Source organism: Peromyscus maniculatus, chromosome 23 (genome assembly GCF_049852395.1).
Source record: "Peromyscus maniculatus bairdii isolate BWxNUB_F1_BW_parent chromosome 23, HU_Pman_BW_mat_3.1, whole genome shotgun sequence".
Taxonomy (NCBI): Eukaryota; Metazoa; Chordata; class Mammalia; order Rodentia; family Cricetidae; genus Peromyscus; species Peromyscus maniculatus.
In genome coordinates this window covers 10203425-10223337 of record NC_134874.1, presented here as the reverse complement: position 1 = coordinate 10223337, position 19913 = coordinate 10203425, and the positions used below count along the sequence as shown (strand labels likewise).

Below are 19913 nucleotides of genomic sequence, written 5' to 3'. Positions count from 1 at the left end.
ACCTCCCTGGGTGTCTTGGCTCCCTACTCTGTGCTAGGAAGAGAGGGCCATGGTTTGTCAGAAACAACAGAGGTCTAAGGCTAGTTTTGAGTAAAAACGGAAGGTAGTGAGAAAGAAAGCTGACTGGAAAAGGCATGGAAGATAGAAGTAGACATATTTGCACCAGTTATTATGAAGGAAAGATCATTTCTAAGTGTTGGGGATAGTCTTCAAGTCCTAGACTATGACCTTCTATACAATTATTTTAGAGTTTATCTAGCACACCTTCAATGGCCTATTCCAGAATCAAATTGTCCAAAAGTAAACATTTAGTATCAAATGTTTGGTCCAAAGGTCAGGTATTACCCTGCACACAGAACTTTGAACAGCATTCTCTTTAGAAGCATTTAAGTCACTTCTAGGTGAGTAGTTATTAGTTATCAACAAGAGCATCCATACGACAAGCCAGATAGGTGGTTCAGTGCTTAACACTGCTTGCTCTGTCCCAGGGCACCTGAGTTTGGTTCCCAGGACCCATGTCTGGTAGCTCAAAACTGCTTATGACTCCATGTCCTGGGATCCAACACCTCTCTGGCCTCAGAGAGGGACTGCTTCTGGTTTTTTTGTTTGTTTTTTGAGACTAGGTTTCCCTGTGTAGCCCTGGCTGCCCTGGAACTTGTTCTGTAGACCAGGCTGGTCTGGAACTCAGAAATCCACCTGCCTCTGCCTCCTGAGTGCTGGGATTATAGACATGAGCCCAGGTGGCACTGCTTCTTATGAACAGTAACAATAGAGGCTAGAGAGATGGTTGGCAAAGGGGTTGTGAACACTGGCTGCTCTTGGAGAAGACTCCGGGTTTTTGGTTCCCAGCACTGATAGGGCAGTCACAACCATCCACGACTCCAGTTCCAGGAGATCCCACATCCTCTTTTGACCTCTGTGGGTATCAGGCATGCAAGTGGTGCACTGACAGGCATGCAGACAAAACACACATACACATAAAAGAGAGGTAAAAATAATATACATGTATGTGTATCTATACCTCTCTCTCTATAGACATACACACACATGTAGCATGTCAAATAGAGCAGGCAGGAGCAGAACAGCTGGCAGAGGGACACAGTGCCCTCAAAGCAACCCCAGGTGTGCAGCATCACCCAGGTGTGCAGTGGCCGTGAAAACAAGGCCAACACATGACAACCACTGTCCAAGAAGTTTGTTTCCCTTTGTACCTGGGAACCATTCATACGCAGCACACCAAGAAGCCAGACCCTGACGGCCATTCTGACCATCAGGGTAAGTCTGAGCTGTCCCTGCCAGCAAATGTCACATCAACACCATGCCAATCTTCAGATGCTCTGGAACCTGAGAATTTTCCACAATAATCATATCAGATAGAGAGGTGCTTTGTTTCTAACTCTTTGTTTTAGATCACATTCCACTGAGTTTCATCATAAAAATGACAATTTGGAGACCTTCGGGTTTGGTCACACAGCTGTACATGTGCCTGACTTGCCCTCATCACCCTGCAGTCAAGTAGATATCACTAACGGTGATGCACACATACTTAGACTGGGCTCTGTTGAGGATGCATTCCTTCCAGACTCGATGGACCATATGATTGTGGAGTTTAGGAGGGATCTTCCTCGATCTCTTTGGACTGTGCATAGTTATCATCCCCCCGTCTTGGGAACCAAGGTGACTGGCAGCACTTTGCACGCCTCCACTCTCACCTGGAAAACAAGCACAATTACAACATCAGGACTGCCACAGGTGTGCGTGGTACACAGACTGCTGCATATTTTAACTGCCAAACTCCTATCTGTGAGGCTTTGTCTCCTACCCCCTGGCAATAACACCATCTATGGGAATGAGGAAATCTGGCCCCCACCACACACACACCACTAACAACCAATACCAACTTGCCCAAGTCTGTATGATTTTCTGTGTTCTTTCTAAAGCAGCAGACCTGATAAACATATGCATGGCACCTGGGAAGACATGCAGCAACATCTTATCCCATTTGTTTTAGATGCAACTTAATTTGTAAGGAAGGGGTCATAATTGTGGTATTTAAAATGCAAGCACACATTACTGAGCAGAGTTCAGAACCTGAAGGCAATCAGTACAGTTCGGGGCAGACAGCAGCACAGGCCATGCGCATCCAGCTAAGCAGCTGTGTAATAAAAGCACACAGTACCCAAGCAAGAGGAAGAATTTACTAGCACACAGCTTCTTGTGTGGAACCGCTTGCCTTACTTCTAACACCAGTTAGCCAAGCTTAGTGCTAAAATCCTGAAGGGGGCATCTCCACAGGCTATTGGGGGCGGGGTGGGGGGGACTCATGACTTCTCTCAAATGTGCCTAATTAGGGCCTCAAGCCCGTTGATGGATGGCCCATCCTTCTGGCCACACCCACTACAATGGCACTGGTTGCTGAAGCTCTTGACTTTCTCTTGTTTGATTTAACAAATGTACTGTGGGCTCTGTCCTCAACACACAAAAGTACAAAAAGTACACCTTGACCAAAAAAAGTCATTGTACAGACTCTGGAAAAGGTGCACTGCTCTCTTGAAAGTATCTGAAGTGTCCTTTCTAATACAAATACTCTCCAAGACGACTGCATCATGGACTTTGCTTTGTGGAATGTTTAGGCCTGTCCCCATTAAAAACAACAAAACAAAGCCGGCAACACCCACACTTCCAACAGCCGAAGCCTTCTCTCCCCCAAAGCACTAACACTGCAGATGAACACAGTGCAGGAGTCAGGAGACCCTGAACTTCACTACTTCCTTCTCCTCCTCCTCCACCTCCTCCTCCTCCTCCTCCTTCTTCTTCTTCTTTTTCTCATTTTCAGTTCACTGTGCAAAATAATTCATTTTCCAACTAGTTCTCAGGTGTCTGTGCAAAGAACTAGACAAAGGAATCATCAAGGCAGATAACAAGCCTCCCTCAAACATCCATGGCAATGCTGTGAGCAGCAGGGGAACACTCTTCATGGGTCTGAAAGTTGCTGTCTCTGCTTTTCAAGGCCTCCAAAAGAAGAAAGAGCCAGCTGTCTGGAAGGACAGGGTGATCTCAGCAGCACTAGCCAGCCCGACAGCCCGGCTGGCCTATCAGAAGTGCTTTTGACAGTCAGGAGCAAGGCAACCTTCTCTCTATGGGAGTGGCCAACAGACAATGCCAAACCCTAGCTCAGCACTGTATCCTGGGACATCTGGACTAGGTCATTTGACTACAAAGACACCAGAACCCTTCGTGCGGGTTATTTTAGAGAATGAGGAACAGGGGGAGAACACTTCCCCAAGGACCAGTGCAGTGATACATAGAGCTATGGGGAAGACATGCAATGATCCAGAGTTACAAAAGCCACAACAAAACTCATCATGGACAGAGCCTCTTGCTTTTGAACTGTGGACTTCAGAGTTCTGAAGTGACTGGAGGTCAAGGCTCATTTTGAAGTTAACACAAATTTCACTAAGTATCTGGAAACAAACGGATAAACAATCAGATAAACTAAAACGATGAAAATTTAAAGTAGTCCAATTGTTAAGAATACAAATTTTTAAGTACAATTTGAACTACTCAAAATACTGACAGATAGGGTCTTTATATCAAGAAAGCTTGACTATGAGGATCACTACAAAATATAAAGAAGTATTTCCTTTTTCCATTTAGTTATAATAAAAATTGGTCAATGGCTAACCTCTTCAGGAAGGGTCTCACAAATGCTCTGCTCTATGATCCTGTGTGCAGCCTCACCCAAGGCTGGGGAGGGATGTGCTGACCCATGAGTACTGCACATGAAATGGTTGCATTAATCTATGTACATCTTCCTGTATACTGTAAGCCATCTCTGAATTACACATAACACAAGTGCTGGCGACCACCAATTAAAACAAGCTGATTCTAGCCAAGAGTATTAGTACAGGAAGTCTCTTACTCAACAGTGGGCAAACTGGTCTCAATTCAAGCAATCTCTGTTTGCATGAATGAAGGTGTGAACTGCCAAGTGTCTGCATCAGAAGGCAGACCACTACAGGACCCAGCACCTACTCAGAGCCCCTCAGGCTAGCCCAACTTTGTCATGGTAGAGAGAGAATCACTGCATACTTGTCCTTGGGTAGCCGCTGTCAGCTGGGCCAAGGTTCCAATCATTCCTGGCCTAGTCAGTCCTTGTTATGGTTAGTTAACTCTGACTGTCAGCTGGACTGGACTAGGAAACACCTGCGGGTGGCGTGGGGGATCTGTAAGGAATCTCTCCAGGTCACAGAGGGGTGGGATCACTGGGGGTGGTAACAGGGAGCAGGTGGGACCTGGCTGCAGGTGGGACCTGGCTGCAGGCGGGACCTGGCTGCAGGCAAGACCTGGCAGGGGAAATGGAGCACTGAGGGTGTGTCCTTGGACTACAATCTGGCCCTGGCCACTTGTTCTATGTGCTTCTCACTTCTTATCCAACAAAGGCTCACCATAATGCTCGGTCCGAATGAATGCAGCCCAGCGTGGAGAACTGACTCTGTACAAGTGGAACCAGACAAACCCTTTCTCCCGAAGTGCTTCTCTCAGGTATTAGGTCACATGACACAAACAAAGCTAACACAGTATTTGCCGTTTGTTTAAAACAAACAGAAACAAATCAACCCACATAGAGTTTTCTGTCCTAGGGTAGAAACGTGGATATAAGCGTGCTGAGGAAGTACGTGTGCAGAACCAAGAAGGAGGCCAACACTGTCCTTAGAGTAGAGACTCAGATGGCACAGGTCCAACTCTGAGACCACACATTCTGCTCTTCTCCAGTCTCCACCATGTTCAGCAGGAAGTCTGGCACGCTGCTGAAGCTCTAGGAATTCTTCCCAGGAGCATGCTCGGTTGCACTCACCTATAACCACCTGCTCTGGAGAAGTGGGAGGCGTCAGAGGCATCCCACAGTTACTGGGGTCTTTCACACTACCAAGCCCCTGCTGCGCCACTGGGACCTGGCCTCCGACACTGGCAGCACTCTGAGGAACCGGGATGTCATTCTGAGAGATCAACACAAAAGCTGACGGGTAGACCATCCGGACACCACCTGTGAGGAAGGACAGCAAGGAACAGGCCTGAGAGAGTGTCCACACACTCAAGTCCACTGTCACAGTGAGCAGGTCAACAGAAGAAGAAAGTATAGCAGGAGCACACCTGCCTGAGCTGTGTCCCAGAGTCACCATGACAGCACATGGAGCACAGGGCACAGATGCGACAATCTGAAGTGTCTGAGTGGTCACCTCTTTAAATTAACCATGGAGCTAGAATAAAGTTCTTCACGGAAAGGCTTTCTTACCAATAATGACTTCAACTGCTACAGGGAAGTCATCATCATATCCCAGCTCAGTCTCCTCTCGGGATTCCTCCTTCTTCCTCAGCACCATTGGGTAGAAGTACTGCCATTCCTCAATCAGCTTACGGGTGGCTGGGTCTGACATCTTGTATGCATGCCCTGTTAGCGTGCCATTTAAGCCATAAGGACTCACCAGTACTAAGAAAAGGAGAAATAATTATTACATATAATCCTATATATTTGGTCATTTTAGGTTAAAACAGAGCACTACTTCATGTCCTTTGTTTTATATCCTACAGTCTTTCACAGTGTGGTTTTTAAGTTTATTTTAGAATTATTTATGTGCATTTTAATTACATCCATTTTTGGAGGAAATCAAGTAGGGATAGCATTACACTTTCAATTCTATCAATATATATGATATCAACCATCTGCACACTAAAATCCATGCCTGTCTACGCAATAATGGCTGTTCAACATGAACACCACATTTGGCATGGATACCCAGACTGTCTGGCACTTGAACACTGATGTAGATCCTGAGACCCATTACATATGTCATAATCAAAGAATAATAGAGGATGTATGGAATATATGATACTATAACAACAATAAAGCTCCTGATAGAGGGTCTTAATGCACAGAGCCTGAAGCTTACAGCTTACTTGTGAGTTCAGTGTGACTGTTCGAGGGGTCTGTGATAAACATTCTCACGTTCAACTCCAGTATGGAGCTGACAAAAGTTCTGTTTTGGTGGAGTCAGAAACAAACGGCAGTCACCATGGTATTTACACTGTGACCCTGGGAACAGGTCTCCCAAATAATCCTTTCCAGGGGACTCAGAAAATTCAAGTAGTGGGAAGTATCCCCCCCCCCCCCCCCCGACCTTGGCTTTGCATATACACTGCATGTACACGTGCAGCCTTGTGTGTATACCCATGTGTGCCCTTGAGTGGGAAGTACCCCTTTCACCTCTTGGTTTTTCGAGACAGAGTTTCTCTGCGTAGTTTTGGTGCCTGTCCTGGATCTCACTCTGTAGACCAGGCTGGCCTCAAAGTCACAGAGATCCGCCTGGCTCTGCATCCCCAGTGCTGGAATTAAAGACCACCCAGCTGTCTCAAGTTTATGGTTTAATGAGATGTAAATGATGATGAAGAATGGTGGCAGGGGTGTCTCTTGGTAAGACTTAGAACCAGGTAAAAAAATTCAAGGCTTCTCCCCACTTAAGGTGAACTTACATTCCCCACTTAGAGTGGACTGATCTTTATTATTTCTTTAATAAATCAGAACATATGGGGAGGGGCTAATTATATTCTGCATGTCATACCTTTTCAGCCAGACATCTCTAGAAATGATAAATTAGAATGAGCCCTTTCATGGTTTTTAACAGTTAAAAACTAGATTAGGACACAGATTTAGAATGCTTAGTGAAATCAAAAAGACAGTTATTTGGGGACAGCAAGATGGTGAAGGTAATCAGTGATGAAGATACCAATGTATAAAGTCAAGTTATAGCTGGATACTTATCCATGGTGTGTAATTAAAAGAAAATAATACCGACACTAACATCACTGAAGAAACTGTAAACTAGTGTGGACTCTGGAAAGTCACTGCCATCCCTGGCAAGCGGCCACCTGTCAGTTATCTCACTGCAGAAGAGCAGACAATGACAGCCCTTTGGCTTGTGCGTCCAGTGGCCCAGGGACCATGGCCTTCAATGCTTGTCAATCTTACTTTGTTCTGAAGAGACTTACACAGCTTTACAAGTCATATGTCATACATGTGTTCACCTGAGAAATGGGGGTGGGTCTTCTCTGTCATTAACTGATCATGCTTACCTTTAAATCACCCATTCAAGGCCCTCCTACTACACTGAGCCCTCCTCACAACACTCCCACCCACCCCACCACAGCCCAGTGGGCAAGGCAGGCCTCTGACTGACCTTGAAACGGCGCGGGTGAAGACTGAGCCATGTGTAAGTGCTCCTCGCTGATCAGATAGATTGGCTGGTGCTGAGCAATCTCCACACTCGTGCACACGTTACTTTCTCCGTGAAGAAAGAATGTGAAAGCACAGGACAAATGCTCGCTGAAAGACAAAGAACCAGAGACTCGTTTCATGTTTGGCAGGAAGCAGTGCCGGGCAGCACCTGGGCACGCGTGCATGGCATGATACAAACAGGTGTTAGTTCCTAACCCGCAGAGGTGCTCTGCAGAATGTCCCTATTAGCACATGAGGCTCCCTTGTCAGCTAGAGACAGGAGAACCCACAGGCCTCCTGCACAGCAAACACTCAAAACCCTGTTAGGTCAATAAAGGAGGAAACGGAGTTTTTACAGATTACTTTGAAAAGTGGATTATGAACAAGATCAAAAAGCATTGGAGTTCAGATTGTATCCCATTTCAGAGAAAACAAAATGGTTTTGCTTATTTGGGGTACAATATAATAAAAGTGTCAAATGTACAGCTCACAACATAACTACAGTGTTAAAGTTCCCGGCTTAAAAGCAGTAATAGGCTGGCAGGAGCCTGCCATCCGAGCACACATGGGAGTCCGAGGCAGGAAGACACATCCAGGTTCTGGGCTCAGCTGGACTACACGTGGAGACCCCTTCAGAAGAACAACAGAGCAGGAACGGAGGGAGCCGTGCTTATACCATGACTTGGGGATGCAGTCGCCACAGGACACAAGGGTAAAACAGAATCTAGTTTTACAATTTACATTCCATTTCTTTGTGTACTTACTTATTGACATGAGGTCCTGCTATGTTGTTCAGACTAGCCTTGAACTTAAAATCCTCCTGCCTCAGCCTCATAAGTAGCTAGGACCACAGGTGTGTGCCACTATGCCTCACTTATAATTTATCTCAGGTCATAAAATTCTGTTGAAACAATCCACTTCTCCATTTCACACACAATAAGAAAAAAATTGACTTTTAAGAACAAAGTGTCTGGAGGGAAAAATTCTACAGTGGCATATTCTTTCCAAGTTGTTAACTTTGGCCCTGAGCCAGCACCAGTTACACCCTCATTTCTCAAAGTGCTCCCGAGAACATTTACCTATGAACCAAATCATGCCACTAACGCAGCCACCTCTGGAAAGCAGCTTCTGTTCACCATGTCTTCAAAATATTACAGGGCATATTCAAAGCACTCCTCAAATTAAAAAAAAAAAAAAAGCCCTGAGATTTGTTTCTAGTATACAATCCTAATGACTTTACAGAAAACGAGCTAAGCCCATCATTACCACAGGGGAAGCACACATGTTCCTGGCTGATGATCTTGTTCTTGCAAAGCGGTGTTTTGTGCTTTACTAAGAATGTGAAGTTTTGTCAAAGGATGGATGCATTTGGTCTTGTAAGTAAATGTTCAATATAACACTGCAAAAATGTGGCTTATTTGGGGAGAATTTTTAAAAAAAAACTTAAAGGCTTATTGATAATCATACATCTAAATTTCAAGTTCACAAAAGACAAACATGTTTAAAGCCATACAGACATAAAACAACTGTAAATACAGGCTGTCCCTTACAAAAATGGTAATTAGGAACGTGAACCATATCTAGCACACAACAGAGGCAAAACATAGTTTTACTGACTGTGGACTGGCTCTCTTTCAGCCAAGAGGCTGGCCTGACTCATCCTATGTACGCACCCACCATTCTCAGTGCACCATGGTTTATAAAAACTGTCGGGAGTCATGGGTGTGTAGTACAGCTCTGTTGCCAACTGTGCACGAAAATGAAGGTGACCAGTTATCAGCCACTAAGTGCAAAGCATGTGTGCAGATGTGCAGAGTTAATGGGCTGGTGGTCGTCACCCTAGGAGAGATGAGAAGAGAAACACAGGAACAAAAGCCATGCCAGACGCAAGCACACGGAAGCAAGGACAGTCCAAACGCCGATGCAGTCCTCCAGGGAGAAGGACATGAACAGAGCAGTTCAGAAGCAGAACGCACAGGCAAGCAAGTGGGAAGGCAACAAGGAGCAGATGTGATGAGAGCAGAGCGGAGTTTGCAAACTGTACACGGAGGAACAGGAATGGTGTGAAGAGCCAAAAAGGAGACTTTTTTAAAAAGGCAAAGCACTTGACTCAACCAAAGGATTAGTGTGTGCAAAATAGCAGAGAGGTGATGTATTTGTTTGTAAAACGTTAGCTGACGAAAAAGAACTGTTAGGTGAATGTCAAACAGTATTCATTTGCATTCTCACATACCCTACAAAGAATGGAAAGGCATGAATTAAAAAAGAAGAAGAACTGAATCAATCACTTATTTTTACCATTGACTACTATAAAAGCAAAATGTCTTTTTAGAAAAGAGAATTAAAATAAGGCAAGAAGAGTGTAAGAACAAAGTGGGGGCGGGGGAGATCCTGAAGTGACAGTGGCTGAGCTCTGCTGGCAGCTCACTGCATCTCTGAGGACTTCTGTCATCTGCGGAGCAATGGTAAATGCAGACGGCTGCCTCCAGAGGCTCCGTTCTGCCACTGCTTAGATGCTCAGACAGACTCAGGCACACTCAGTGGAAACTGTTAGGAGGGAGAACCAGGTTTCGAAATAGTGTGGACAGTGTACTTCTACCAAGTGAAAGCAGGGAAGTACATGCACACACAGTTTGCTTACACTGCCATAAAATTCCTGTGGGACAACACACTTAGAGCCTAGCCGTGAGGTGAGTGGAAGGCAATTCTATCTGTGGATGCTGGCCATATGCCACACAGAAAGCAACTGAGGTAAGATCAGACAGGTCCTGCCTCTAGTTCCTGCTGTATATCACTGTCCATGACACTTCCTTCTGTCCCATTTGGCTCTGATGATTGCCAGTGACCCGGATGCCGTGTACAACATTCTGATTATTTGGTCACGGCACTGCTAAAATGGTGGGAAGGGCCGCACTGATAAAAGTCTGTGTCATTTCATCAGTTAATCCAAGTCATAATCCACTGGTGTGCTGTTGCCCACTCACCCTTGTCTCCAAAGATGCACAGACACGGCAGTCTCTGTACTTCTCTCAGGCACTCCAGTACAATCCAGGCAGTGTCCTCCAGAGAGGACAGGGTCAGACTGTCTGGGTTATAGGCATGCACAGAGGCACAGCTGTAATCAGGTGAAGTCAGTGCTGTTCCCATTAGCTAGCTCATGCAGACATGGCCGTTCACTTGGATCCCTACCATCTGGTGCATTATGTATGTAACATGCCGTCAGATTTGTAAATCAACAGTGAAAACACAGGACTGTACCAATACACATGATACACATGATGTATACGGGAGTATTTTAGGGTTGAACATTCTCTCAGATTTGTTTTATGTGTGTTTGCCTACATGAGTTTATGCACACTATGTATGTGCATGGGTCTGAGGAGACCAGAAGAAAGTACTGATCCCTGGAGTTTGGAGTAGCAGGGTTGTAAGCCTCTGTGTAGGAGCTTGGAACCAAACCAAAGAGCAGCAAGATTAGCTTTAGGGCTGAAGAGCTGGCTCGGTGGTTCAGAGTACTGACTGTTCTTCCAGAGGACCCAGGTTCAATTCCCGGCACCCACATGGTGCTCACAACTGTCTGTGACTCCAGTTCCAGGGGACCCAACACCCATGCCAAAACACTAATGCACATAAGGCAAACATAAATACATCTTTTAAAAAAGATTAACTTTGGAGCCATCTCTCTGCCCTTCGGTGGGTTGATATTCCTAACAAGCTCCAAGAAGGTGAGAAGAGAGGAAGAAGGGAACAGGAGAGAAAAGGAAACAAGGAAGGAGGGCAGCAGACCAGAACCGTGGCGGCGGAGGAGAGTTCTCAACTGTGTGACTCAGTTACCAGTTTAGTTGTATTTCTTTTTTTGTTTGGTTGTTTTGTTTTTCCAGACAGGGTTTCTCTGCGTAGTTTTGGTGCCTGTCCTGGAACTCACTCTGTAGACCAGATTAGCCTCAAACTCACAGAGATCCACCTGGCTCTGCCTCCCAAGTGCTGGGATTAAAGGTGTGCACCACCACCTGGCTAGTTCTGCTTCTTTAGAAACTTTTTCTAACCCCCTTTTCTCCTCCCTCCTCCACATACATGCGCAAAATATAGTGTACATTCATAAAAAGGTATTGTGAACGTACACACAATAGTATGTACACCTACGTGTGCATGGTGAACAGAGGGGAGTGTTGTTTACCTCCATCACACACTGTTCTCCAAAGCTGGAGCTCGTGTTTTTCAGCTAGGCTGGCAGCTAGCAAGCCCCACCTGTCCATTCTCCTGTCTCCCCCACACACACACCCGACACACACTGGGGTTACAAGTGAGTATAAGACCACACCAGCTTATTCTTTTGCTGCTGGGACCCCACCTCAGGTCTTCAAGGTTGTGCAGTGAGCTCTCTGGACCACTGAGCTACCTCTTGGATCCCTGAGCTTTATTTTTTAAAAGTCTGATTCAAGAAAAACAATGACCACCAGGAAGCACTCATAACAAAGTCCTCATAAGGTTTGTTCTTTGTATTTTCCGCCTATTTGAAGAAATTAAAAGTTGTGTCATGTTGGAAAAGTAAAAGCAAGAAATGGTGTAATAATTACCTGGAACTGTTCATCAAATGTCCTTCTAAAGGCCTTGATGCTGTTGAAACAATTCCTTGAGCTGTTTTCAACAGAGGAGCTAAACTTCATGTGCAGTCAGGCCCTGCCCCCACCCCCCCACAGCTTTGCTTTATTCAAGCTACAGTGTAGCGGCATCCAAGCGGTTTGTTTCAAAGGACTCCTGGGTAAATGGGGCCGTGTGTCTGTAAAGCCCTCACCCCTCAATACACTGCAGTGTGTCCTTAGAGATCAGTGGTTTAAATAACCCATTCACTTGTCTCGGAGGGACCAGTGCACTGGTGTGTAAATACCAGGGAATGGTGTCAGGAAACCCATCCACTCAGGTGCTCACTAGCTTAGCAGGTCCCCTCCTCCCCAGCAGGAGGATGAAAAGGAAGCCTGGCACTCCACCACCCAGCCCCCTCTCCAGCTCCAGGACCACTGCACACTCCTGGGCTGTGCGCTCACTGCTGGTGCCACATGGCATCACACCTGGGGTTAGCTCTGCTGCTCTTTTGGAGGAGAAACGTCTGTCCTTCTACTCCTCATCATTTTGGTTCAGCATTTCTGTGTGCCCCAGCCACAGGGCTTCTATTTTGAGATGTCCCATCCATTTGAGTGAGTTTTGAGCAGGTCACACTTGTCATGGGCTGTACTTAGATGAGCTTGATATGGGCAGAAACTACATAAATATTTAATTTGTTTGTGATACTTTTCTCTAAAATGTTTGCTTTTCTTCTAAAACTTTCTACCATTTTTCTAGGACACTAAGACAGCTAGAGTTCTAGAGTTAAATATATGCAAACTTTTGGAAAAAGATGCTTTACTAGAAAACAGTTTGTAATGGCTGGCGATGACACTTACCCACCCCTCCCACACCTGACTCCCCTCTTTACATATGTCCACTGCTGCACCAGCTGTTCTTTCGGGGAGTCCTCACATGGAACTAGAACACGTGGCCGTCCAGTCAAAGCGCTAGTGCTGTGGACAACTCACTGTCGGGTGATGAGGACATGAAACACGGCTCTTTCCTACAGGGAGCTTACAGGATGGCAGTGTGCGAGACTGAGGCAGACCCTTGTGAACTCAGTGAGCCCTAGGAAGGAAGACGGCTTGAGGGTAGAAGCCCTGGATGAATGGGCCCGCTAGGAGAGATGGGGTCTAAGGAACGGATGAAAACAAACCCCTTCCTTGCTAGAGGAGAGTCTGGGGTGCGCAGCACCAGGAGTGGAGCCCGCTGCTGCGGTGTGCTGTACACATGCTCTTCTGCAACCACATGCCAGGGCTTTTTAGCCCAGGCTGGCTTTTGGATTTGCCATCTTCCTACTGGAGTTTCCAGAATAGCTGGAATTACAAGCCTGTGCCACCGTACCCAGCTCTAGGTTTAGAGTTCAGATCTGAGTTTAACTCAGTGATAGACATACGATATTTTATAAATGATAAGAAAAACATCTGTCTAGCCCTTCCCTCGTGCCTGAGGACCAGGTCTTTGCTTGAGTTCTTGTCACTTACAGAAAAGGCTGCTCAGGAGCAGGGCGTTCGTTCGAGCTGACATTTGAGGCTAAGGCAGGAGGGTAAGAGTTGAAGGCAGACAGCTGGGGGCAGCTCAGCAGGAAAGGAAGCTGCTGTCCTCTGACCTCCAGAAGTAGATGTAATGCTTACAAAGCCTGGGGGCAGGCATGGGGGGGGGGCGCCTGGTGCACTGAGGTCAGCTTGGACTTTGGGTGAGTCTCAGACTAGCCTGAGTTACTTAGTGAGAAACTAAAACAAAACAGAACACACAAACAAAATACAAGCCAAGCTGCCTGAGCACAGTGCAGTGTAAGACAGCCAAGCCTGCCTTGAAAGAGGTTGTTTAAGATTTCCTATTAAAGTAAATTTGGTTTTTAACCAAAAAGGCACCTTTGAATATTGTTTACTTAAAAAGCACGAGGGACTGCCCTGCCTTGCAGCTGAGGCATCTGGGAAAGAGATGCAGAATTGCAAAGGAGAAAAGTGCAGCACTCACAAACATTTCACTCTTGCAGTATTTTTCAAGGGTATTTTCACATCTTGCACTGATTTTCAGAATGCAGCTATGCCATGGGCTTTCACAAGGCACTATGAATATTAATAAACTCCCATTCTTTTTACGGTGTAAAGTGTTGCAGTAACAGAGTCACAGTGTAGACTACTCGCAGGTGATTTTATCTAAATGCTTTCTGCGTAATCGACTGATCGTTTGGGAATTTTCTGAGTTGCCATTAACTAAGCCTCTTGCCTCAGTCTATAGGCCCTCATTGGTACTTTATGGTCTCCCTGAGAAATGTGGCCCCCTTTGCTTCCGGTGTCTCTTGCTGGTCAGGCCTCTCCTTTATCGGAGGGCAGTGCCTGGGCACATTACTCCACACAAGTCTGAGATGGCCTTAGTAACTCTTACCTCTTCCTGTAAGGAGGCAATGAAAACGTCACCATGCATATTTTATTTTTCTTAAACTGTAATATTAATTGTGTCTGTGTGTGTGCCCGCAGTGACACCACAACGCACATGGAAGACAACAGCATGAGGCAGCTCTCCCGCGCCCTCGGGGCCGGGGCTCAAACTCAGATCCTCAGGCTTGGCAGGAAGAGCCTCTGCTACTAAATCACCTCAGAGGCCCCAACTGCAAATGCTTTTGTTATGAGAGACGGTGCAGAACTTTAACTCTTAAATCACCACTGGAATTCAATAAAGAATCACTCCACTAAAAAGGTTACCAAGTACACTGTTCTAATACAGTGAGGTCTCATTGGACATTGTTAATTCACACACCACACACCCACACCCACACACCCCACAGACACACATGCACACACGCACACACGGACACACACGTGGACACACACATGCAAAATGAGCTTTCTTTCTACCATCCTATCTGTAGTGCTAAGCTGTTCCTAAGCAACGAAACCGTCCCTTTGGTGGCTTATCAGTTCTCTGAGACTGCAGGGCTCCTGGACTGGCACCAGAGCAGCACACGTCCGTGTCAAAGCAAGGGCAGTGTCATAGTGGCCTAGAGGACCAAGTTTTCTCCCTAGGGCCTCACATACCATGGCTGTAATTCAATTGTCTTTGGTCCAATGGTTGCAAGAGTTTGATGGGCAAAGCAATATAAGACTGTTTTCAAGACAGCAAAAAGGGTACAAGGTCTGCTCTCGTCCGTACCGTGTGCTTATCAACAGACGTCAGCACACAGAATCCAACAAGACTTAGCAAAGTTCTGAATTCTGATTTCTCCAGAGGTTACCACTAGGTCAGATTACCTGTCCACAGTCTCTAAAAAGCTCATTTAATATTCAATGAGAGAACACACACACTGAAGTGACATTTGTCATAGGCACCCAGAGTCATGCTTAGAGGCCTGGTGGCTAACACTAGCTTTTTAATTCCAGTGCTCAGGAGGTGGACAGGTGGCCTTATGAGTTTGAAGCCAGTCTGGTCTACACAGTGAGTTCCAGGTCAGTCAGAGCTTCAAGGTGGCAACATGTCTAAAGAACAAATAAATAGAGGCACAAGCTTAGATTTTCCCCCAAGAAGTCTAAAGCAGTGACTCTCCTAAGTTTCTGGGTCACTATGAAAAAGAGGAAAGGAGAGAGACTGTCACAAGGAACCAAAGATACTTCTCATTACCGCTCCTCACTCAACGCCAACGCCTTATGCATTATTAAGGACCAACAGGTAAGGCTTTGCAGGTCTGGCTGCCTGCCTGCATGGCACCCCACTGCCAGAGTGTATGTGTATGCTAAGTTACAAGATCTATTTTATAGAATATTTGAAAATCATAAAATGTGTGCTTACAGTTTTCAAAAACACCCTACCCTTATGACAGGTTCTGACACTCACGGGGAGTCTAAGTGGCAGCCAGGGTGGAGCTCAGACCTCTGATATCTGCCTCCATTCGCACACCCAGCAAGCAGCACAGGTGATCTGCCAAGAAAGCCGAAGCAGATGGGAGCTGCAAGATGCTGCCATCACTCAGGTGAACAACAGGAAGCAGGAAGCCACCCCACAGCCAACCGCGACACAAAAGAAACCTAACGAGACCAGCTACATGGGGACGAGACCAGCTACATGGGGACCTCTGTTCCCTAGCGGGGTTTCTCTACACTGCTCTCCTATCCATCCCACTGTCCCTTCTGCTCAGATGACCTCATTTACTTCAGCCTCAGACTATGCATCGGTTATCTCAGGCACTCTGCGAATCAGAGGAAGCATGAAAATGACGAGGGAAGGATCCAGAGAACCCCTCATTTGACTACTATTTTCTATCATTTACTTAGTGGAAGCCAATGTATATATGAACCGATACAATATCATGAGATTACTTTCTGTCCCTGTTCAAAGTAACGATACTGGTTAGGTTTCTAAATACATTACTTCAACAGAGAAAGAAAGCAAAAACGCTAGGATGCACTTTCTGCCTTCTGAGATCTCTCCAAGCTAGCTAGTAGCTGACACTCTGTGTGGTGTAGCAAGTCCTTTAAAAGTGTTCTAACACTCGGCATTTGCCTGCCAGAGAACAGGGCCTCATACTCAGCAATACTGCAAAATCTCACTCACCGGTACTCAAAGGAGGCCACAGTCTTCCAGCAAAAGGAAAATAAAACAGGAGCAGACACTTATTTGGTAGTGTGCTATCATCACCAAATATTTCTCTCCCACATTCTTCCAGTGCCAGACGGCTGCACCAGACACGTGGCTTCCTCTAGCTTTAGTGGGCAGCAGTGCCCATGATATGCTCTCATCCATAATGTAGCTGTAACAGCTAAAACCACCAGAGATAAACAAGGTACTTTCTTTCCTTCAGCTGAGTGACAGTGTCAGAAGGCCAAAGACTGCTACACACTGCAAGTGCTCAGTGCTCACAACAGTGGCTGATGTGTAGCTCGTGAAGTTTTTCATAGGGAGGGAAAATCCAACCGAGAAAAAAGAAAAAAAGGAATGTTGAGATAGAGCTGACTAAAAGACAGTTATTCAACACAAAGACAACATCAGCATTGAAGTAAAAAAACAAACGGGAAACATGCAATCCTTTGGGCATACCACCCTAGAAAGTGAATGTACGGCAGTATTCATTTATACACACACACAATCAGTATCTAGTTGCTACAAAACAAAAAAGGAGAATGCTTAAAATGATTAACATTTTAACTTTTCAGAGTACTGTCCTGCAAAGTGTTTTCAGAAAATAGGCTCTAACCAAAGATTTCCTGTAGCTCAGGCAACTTCTAGTTCATGCCACCAGTATACATCCTGAGTGCCAGCAAGCAGGCACTGCCCAGGGGCCTACGCTGCCAGAAGCCCACAGTCTTGGCTCGTAGGAGTTGCAGTCTAAGGAGGAAGTAGAGCCAGAGCAAAGCCATTCAGAAAATCAGTGCCCATGTGCAGTGGAGGGAGGGAGATTATGACATGAATAAAACAAGATGGCATACTGGAGAGTTCAGAGGGACAGTGGACAGCAGCAAGAAAGCATTAGGAAGAGGCAGGGGCAGGCAAGGCAGTCCAGAAACCTACATACAGAGCCATGTTGAATGCTTTTCAGAAACAGGGTCTTAGAAACTGGCAGGAAAGGGTAAAAATGGGATGACAGAGCTGGGCAAGTGCACACACTCTAAGCCTGTCACAGTGTAAACAATGGCATGGGGGTGACTTTTATTCTCAACACTCTGGACTAAAATCTGAGGAACTGCCATGGTCTCATCCACATTCTGCAAAGGTTATCCTTCTCGACAGCATTGTGCACGGTAAGAAGAGAAACAGGCAGAGCAGCCAGGAGGTACGATGGCATGCCACAGGGGGAACGGCACTGCTAGGTGGCAGCAGCGGCAGGCAGACAAGGCCCGGGTGATGTGCCTCCTAAAGAGGCGGGCAGGACACGGCAGCTGTAACATCATTGAAAAGTCAGGCACATGAATACAGAATAAGGAATGCGGTCAAGGAAAGACACTAGCATCAAGAAATGCCGCTTTGAGCCACACTGGAAGCCAGGTGAGGAGCATGAACCCTGGGGAGCAGGAGTAAAGAGAAGCCATAGCATGGACTGAGCTCCTCCCTTGGGCTCTTCTCAGAAGGAGACAGAGGAAGAACTTAGTACATCTCAGTAGGATGGCATGGGACCCTTAGGGGTCAACATTCCCCCTCCAGTGGGTAGAGAGAAGTAAGGTACATTTTCCCCTTAATTATCTTTGTTATTGCAGCAGACAATTTCTCCATCCTGTACACACAATTCCATTTGGAATTCACTAAACTTAGTCAAACCAGACTACTCCATTCAGGTATCTGTCTTTAAAGATTATTTTTCTACAAAGTCAAATTGGCCATAATTGAAAACAATGAAATTATAAAACAGTGCTGAAATCAAAGCATCTGAATCAACACCATTTTGTAATCAGCAGTCATACCTACCAGCTTTATTAATAGTAGCAATAGCTGAAGGCATCCCACCAGTCACTTATATTAAGTTCAGACATTCCTTCTTGACTGCCTACTCTGTTCACAGTGCTAAGAACAGCACAACCTGGCCATTTCCTAAAGACAAGAGATATCAAACGCTTGCCAGACTTCACCAAGCAACTGGCAGTACCTGCACTAGAGACCACCTGAATCCCATCCCTCTAGTGTGCAAAATGTCAGTAATCGAACTGCTCGGGAAGGAGAAGACCATTCTGTCCCAATCCAGTAACAGTTAAAAGCACAATAGAAGGTGGATCAATGGGTGACCTCAGCAACTAGCCACATGACGTCCCATTTAAAATTGGACCTGATACCAGGCGGTGTTGGCACATGCTTTTAGTCCCAGCATCCGGGAGGCAGAGGCAGGCAGATCTCTGAGTTCCAGAACAACCAGGGCTACATAGAGAAACTTGGTCTGATGGTAATGAAGCCATAGTCAGAGATGGACAAAAACAATGTCTGCTGGAATTTCCAAGATACAATGTCTAGAAAAAAACCTGAATCAAGTGATCAACCACACCTATGTGTGCATGCTAGTATGTGAGCATGTCCGTGTGTACATGTGAGTGTATGTGCATCTAGGTGCACGTGAGTGTATGCATGTGTGTGGTGTATATGTACACTGGTGCATATAGAAGCTGGAATTTGACATCAAGTGTCTTATTCAATTGCTCACCCCTTATTTTTTTTTTTGAGGCATTGTCTCTCACTGAACCCGGAGCTCATCAATTCAGCTAGGCTGGCTGGCCACTGAGCTCCAAGGATTGACCTGTCTCCACAGCCCAAACCCTGGGGTTACATGCAGAGTACTCTACTCAGAATCATATGAGGACAAGGACCTGAGCTCAGGTCTTCCTGCCTTTGAAGCAGGCATGTTGCTAACTGAGCCCTTTCCTGGATCCCACGTGACTCTTTCGTTACTGTATTTTAGGCTAAATGAAATGACATCCAGTCAGAAGAAAACTGTTCAACACAGGTAAATGGAGGTAACAAGCCTAAAATTCAACCACAGCTTGTGTGAGCTTACAACTCCCCCAAAGGACAGCCAGGAGGACCCTGACAGCTGGAGAGGTGCTCTTGGGGGCCTCAGAAAAACTACATGTAGAGTTACTTAAGAACATGTGTCCCATACATCACACTGGCTGGGGCAGAAAGTGTTAAAAATCACCCTGAGGCATTATGTCTGCTCCAACTCTACCTTGGCATGTCCAGTTTGATTCTGCATGCCATAGCCAGAAGCATATGAAGTAATCGGGGACATGATTTTTTTTAAATGACCAAAGAGCTTAAAACCAACCAATGTGACAACTGAAAGAAGTGTATATATTTAATGAAGAGATGAGTCATCTAAGGGAGATGAGTTTTTAAACTATCACTTTATGTATAACCCATCCTCAAGTCCACAGGATGTGAAGTAGAACACAGCACAGTTATCACTGGAATGCAATCCATGCTGTCCTCTCTTTTACATACTCAATACCCCAGGGGACACCGGGGAGTTCAAGGCCCAGTGAGGATACAGACACTACAGAAAACACACAGCCGAGACTAACTCCCTCTCCCCACTCCCCAGGGTTCTTCTAGGGAAAAG

General features: G+C 45.9%; 1 protein-coding gene across 6 annotated transcripts in view; it reads right to left on the bottom strand.

Moving 5' to 3' along the window:
- Med13l (mediator complex subunit 13L) overlaps positions 1-19913 on the bottom strand; it is a 230795-nt gene that overhangs the window by 44208 nt on the left and 166674 nt on the right. For all 6 annotated transcript variants that reach the window (XM_076561227.1, XM_015997298.2, XM_076561225.1 and 3 more), the window contains 4 exons: positions 7236-7381; positions 5297-5491; positions 4859-5047; positions 1547-1712 (listed from right to left, as the gene is read on the bottom strand). In XM_076561227.1, the coding sequence (XP_076417342.1) occupies positions 1547-1712; positions 4859-5047; positions 5297-5491; positions 7236-7381 (696 nt within the window). The remainder of the gene's footprint in view (positions 1-1546; positions 1713-4858; positions 5048-5296; positions 5492-7235; positions 7382-19913) is intronic.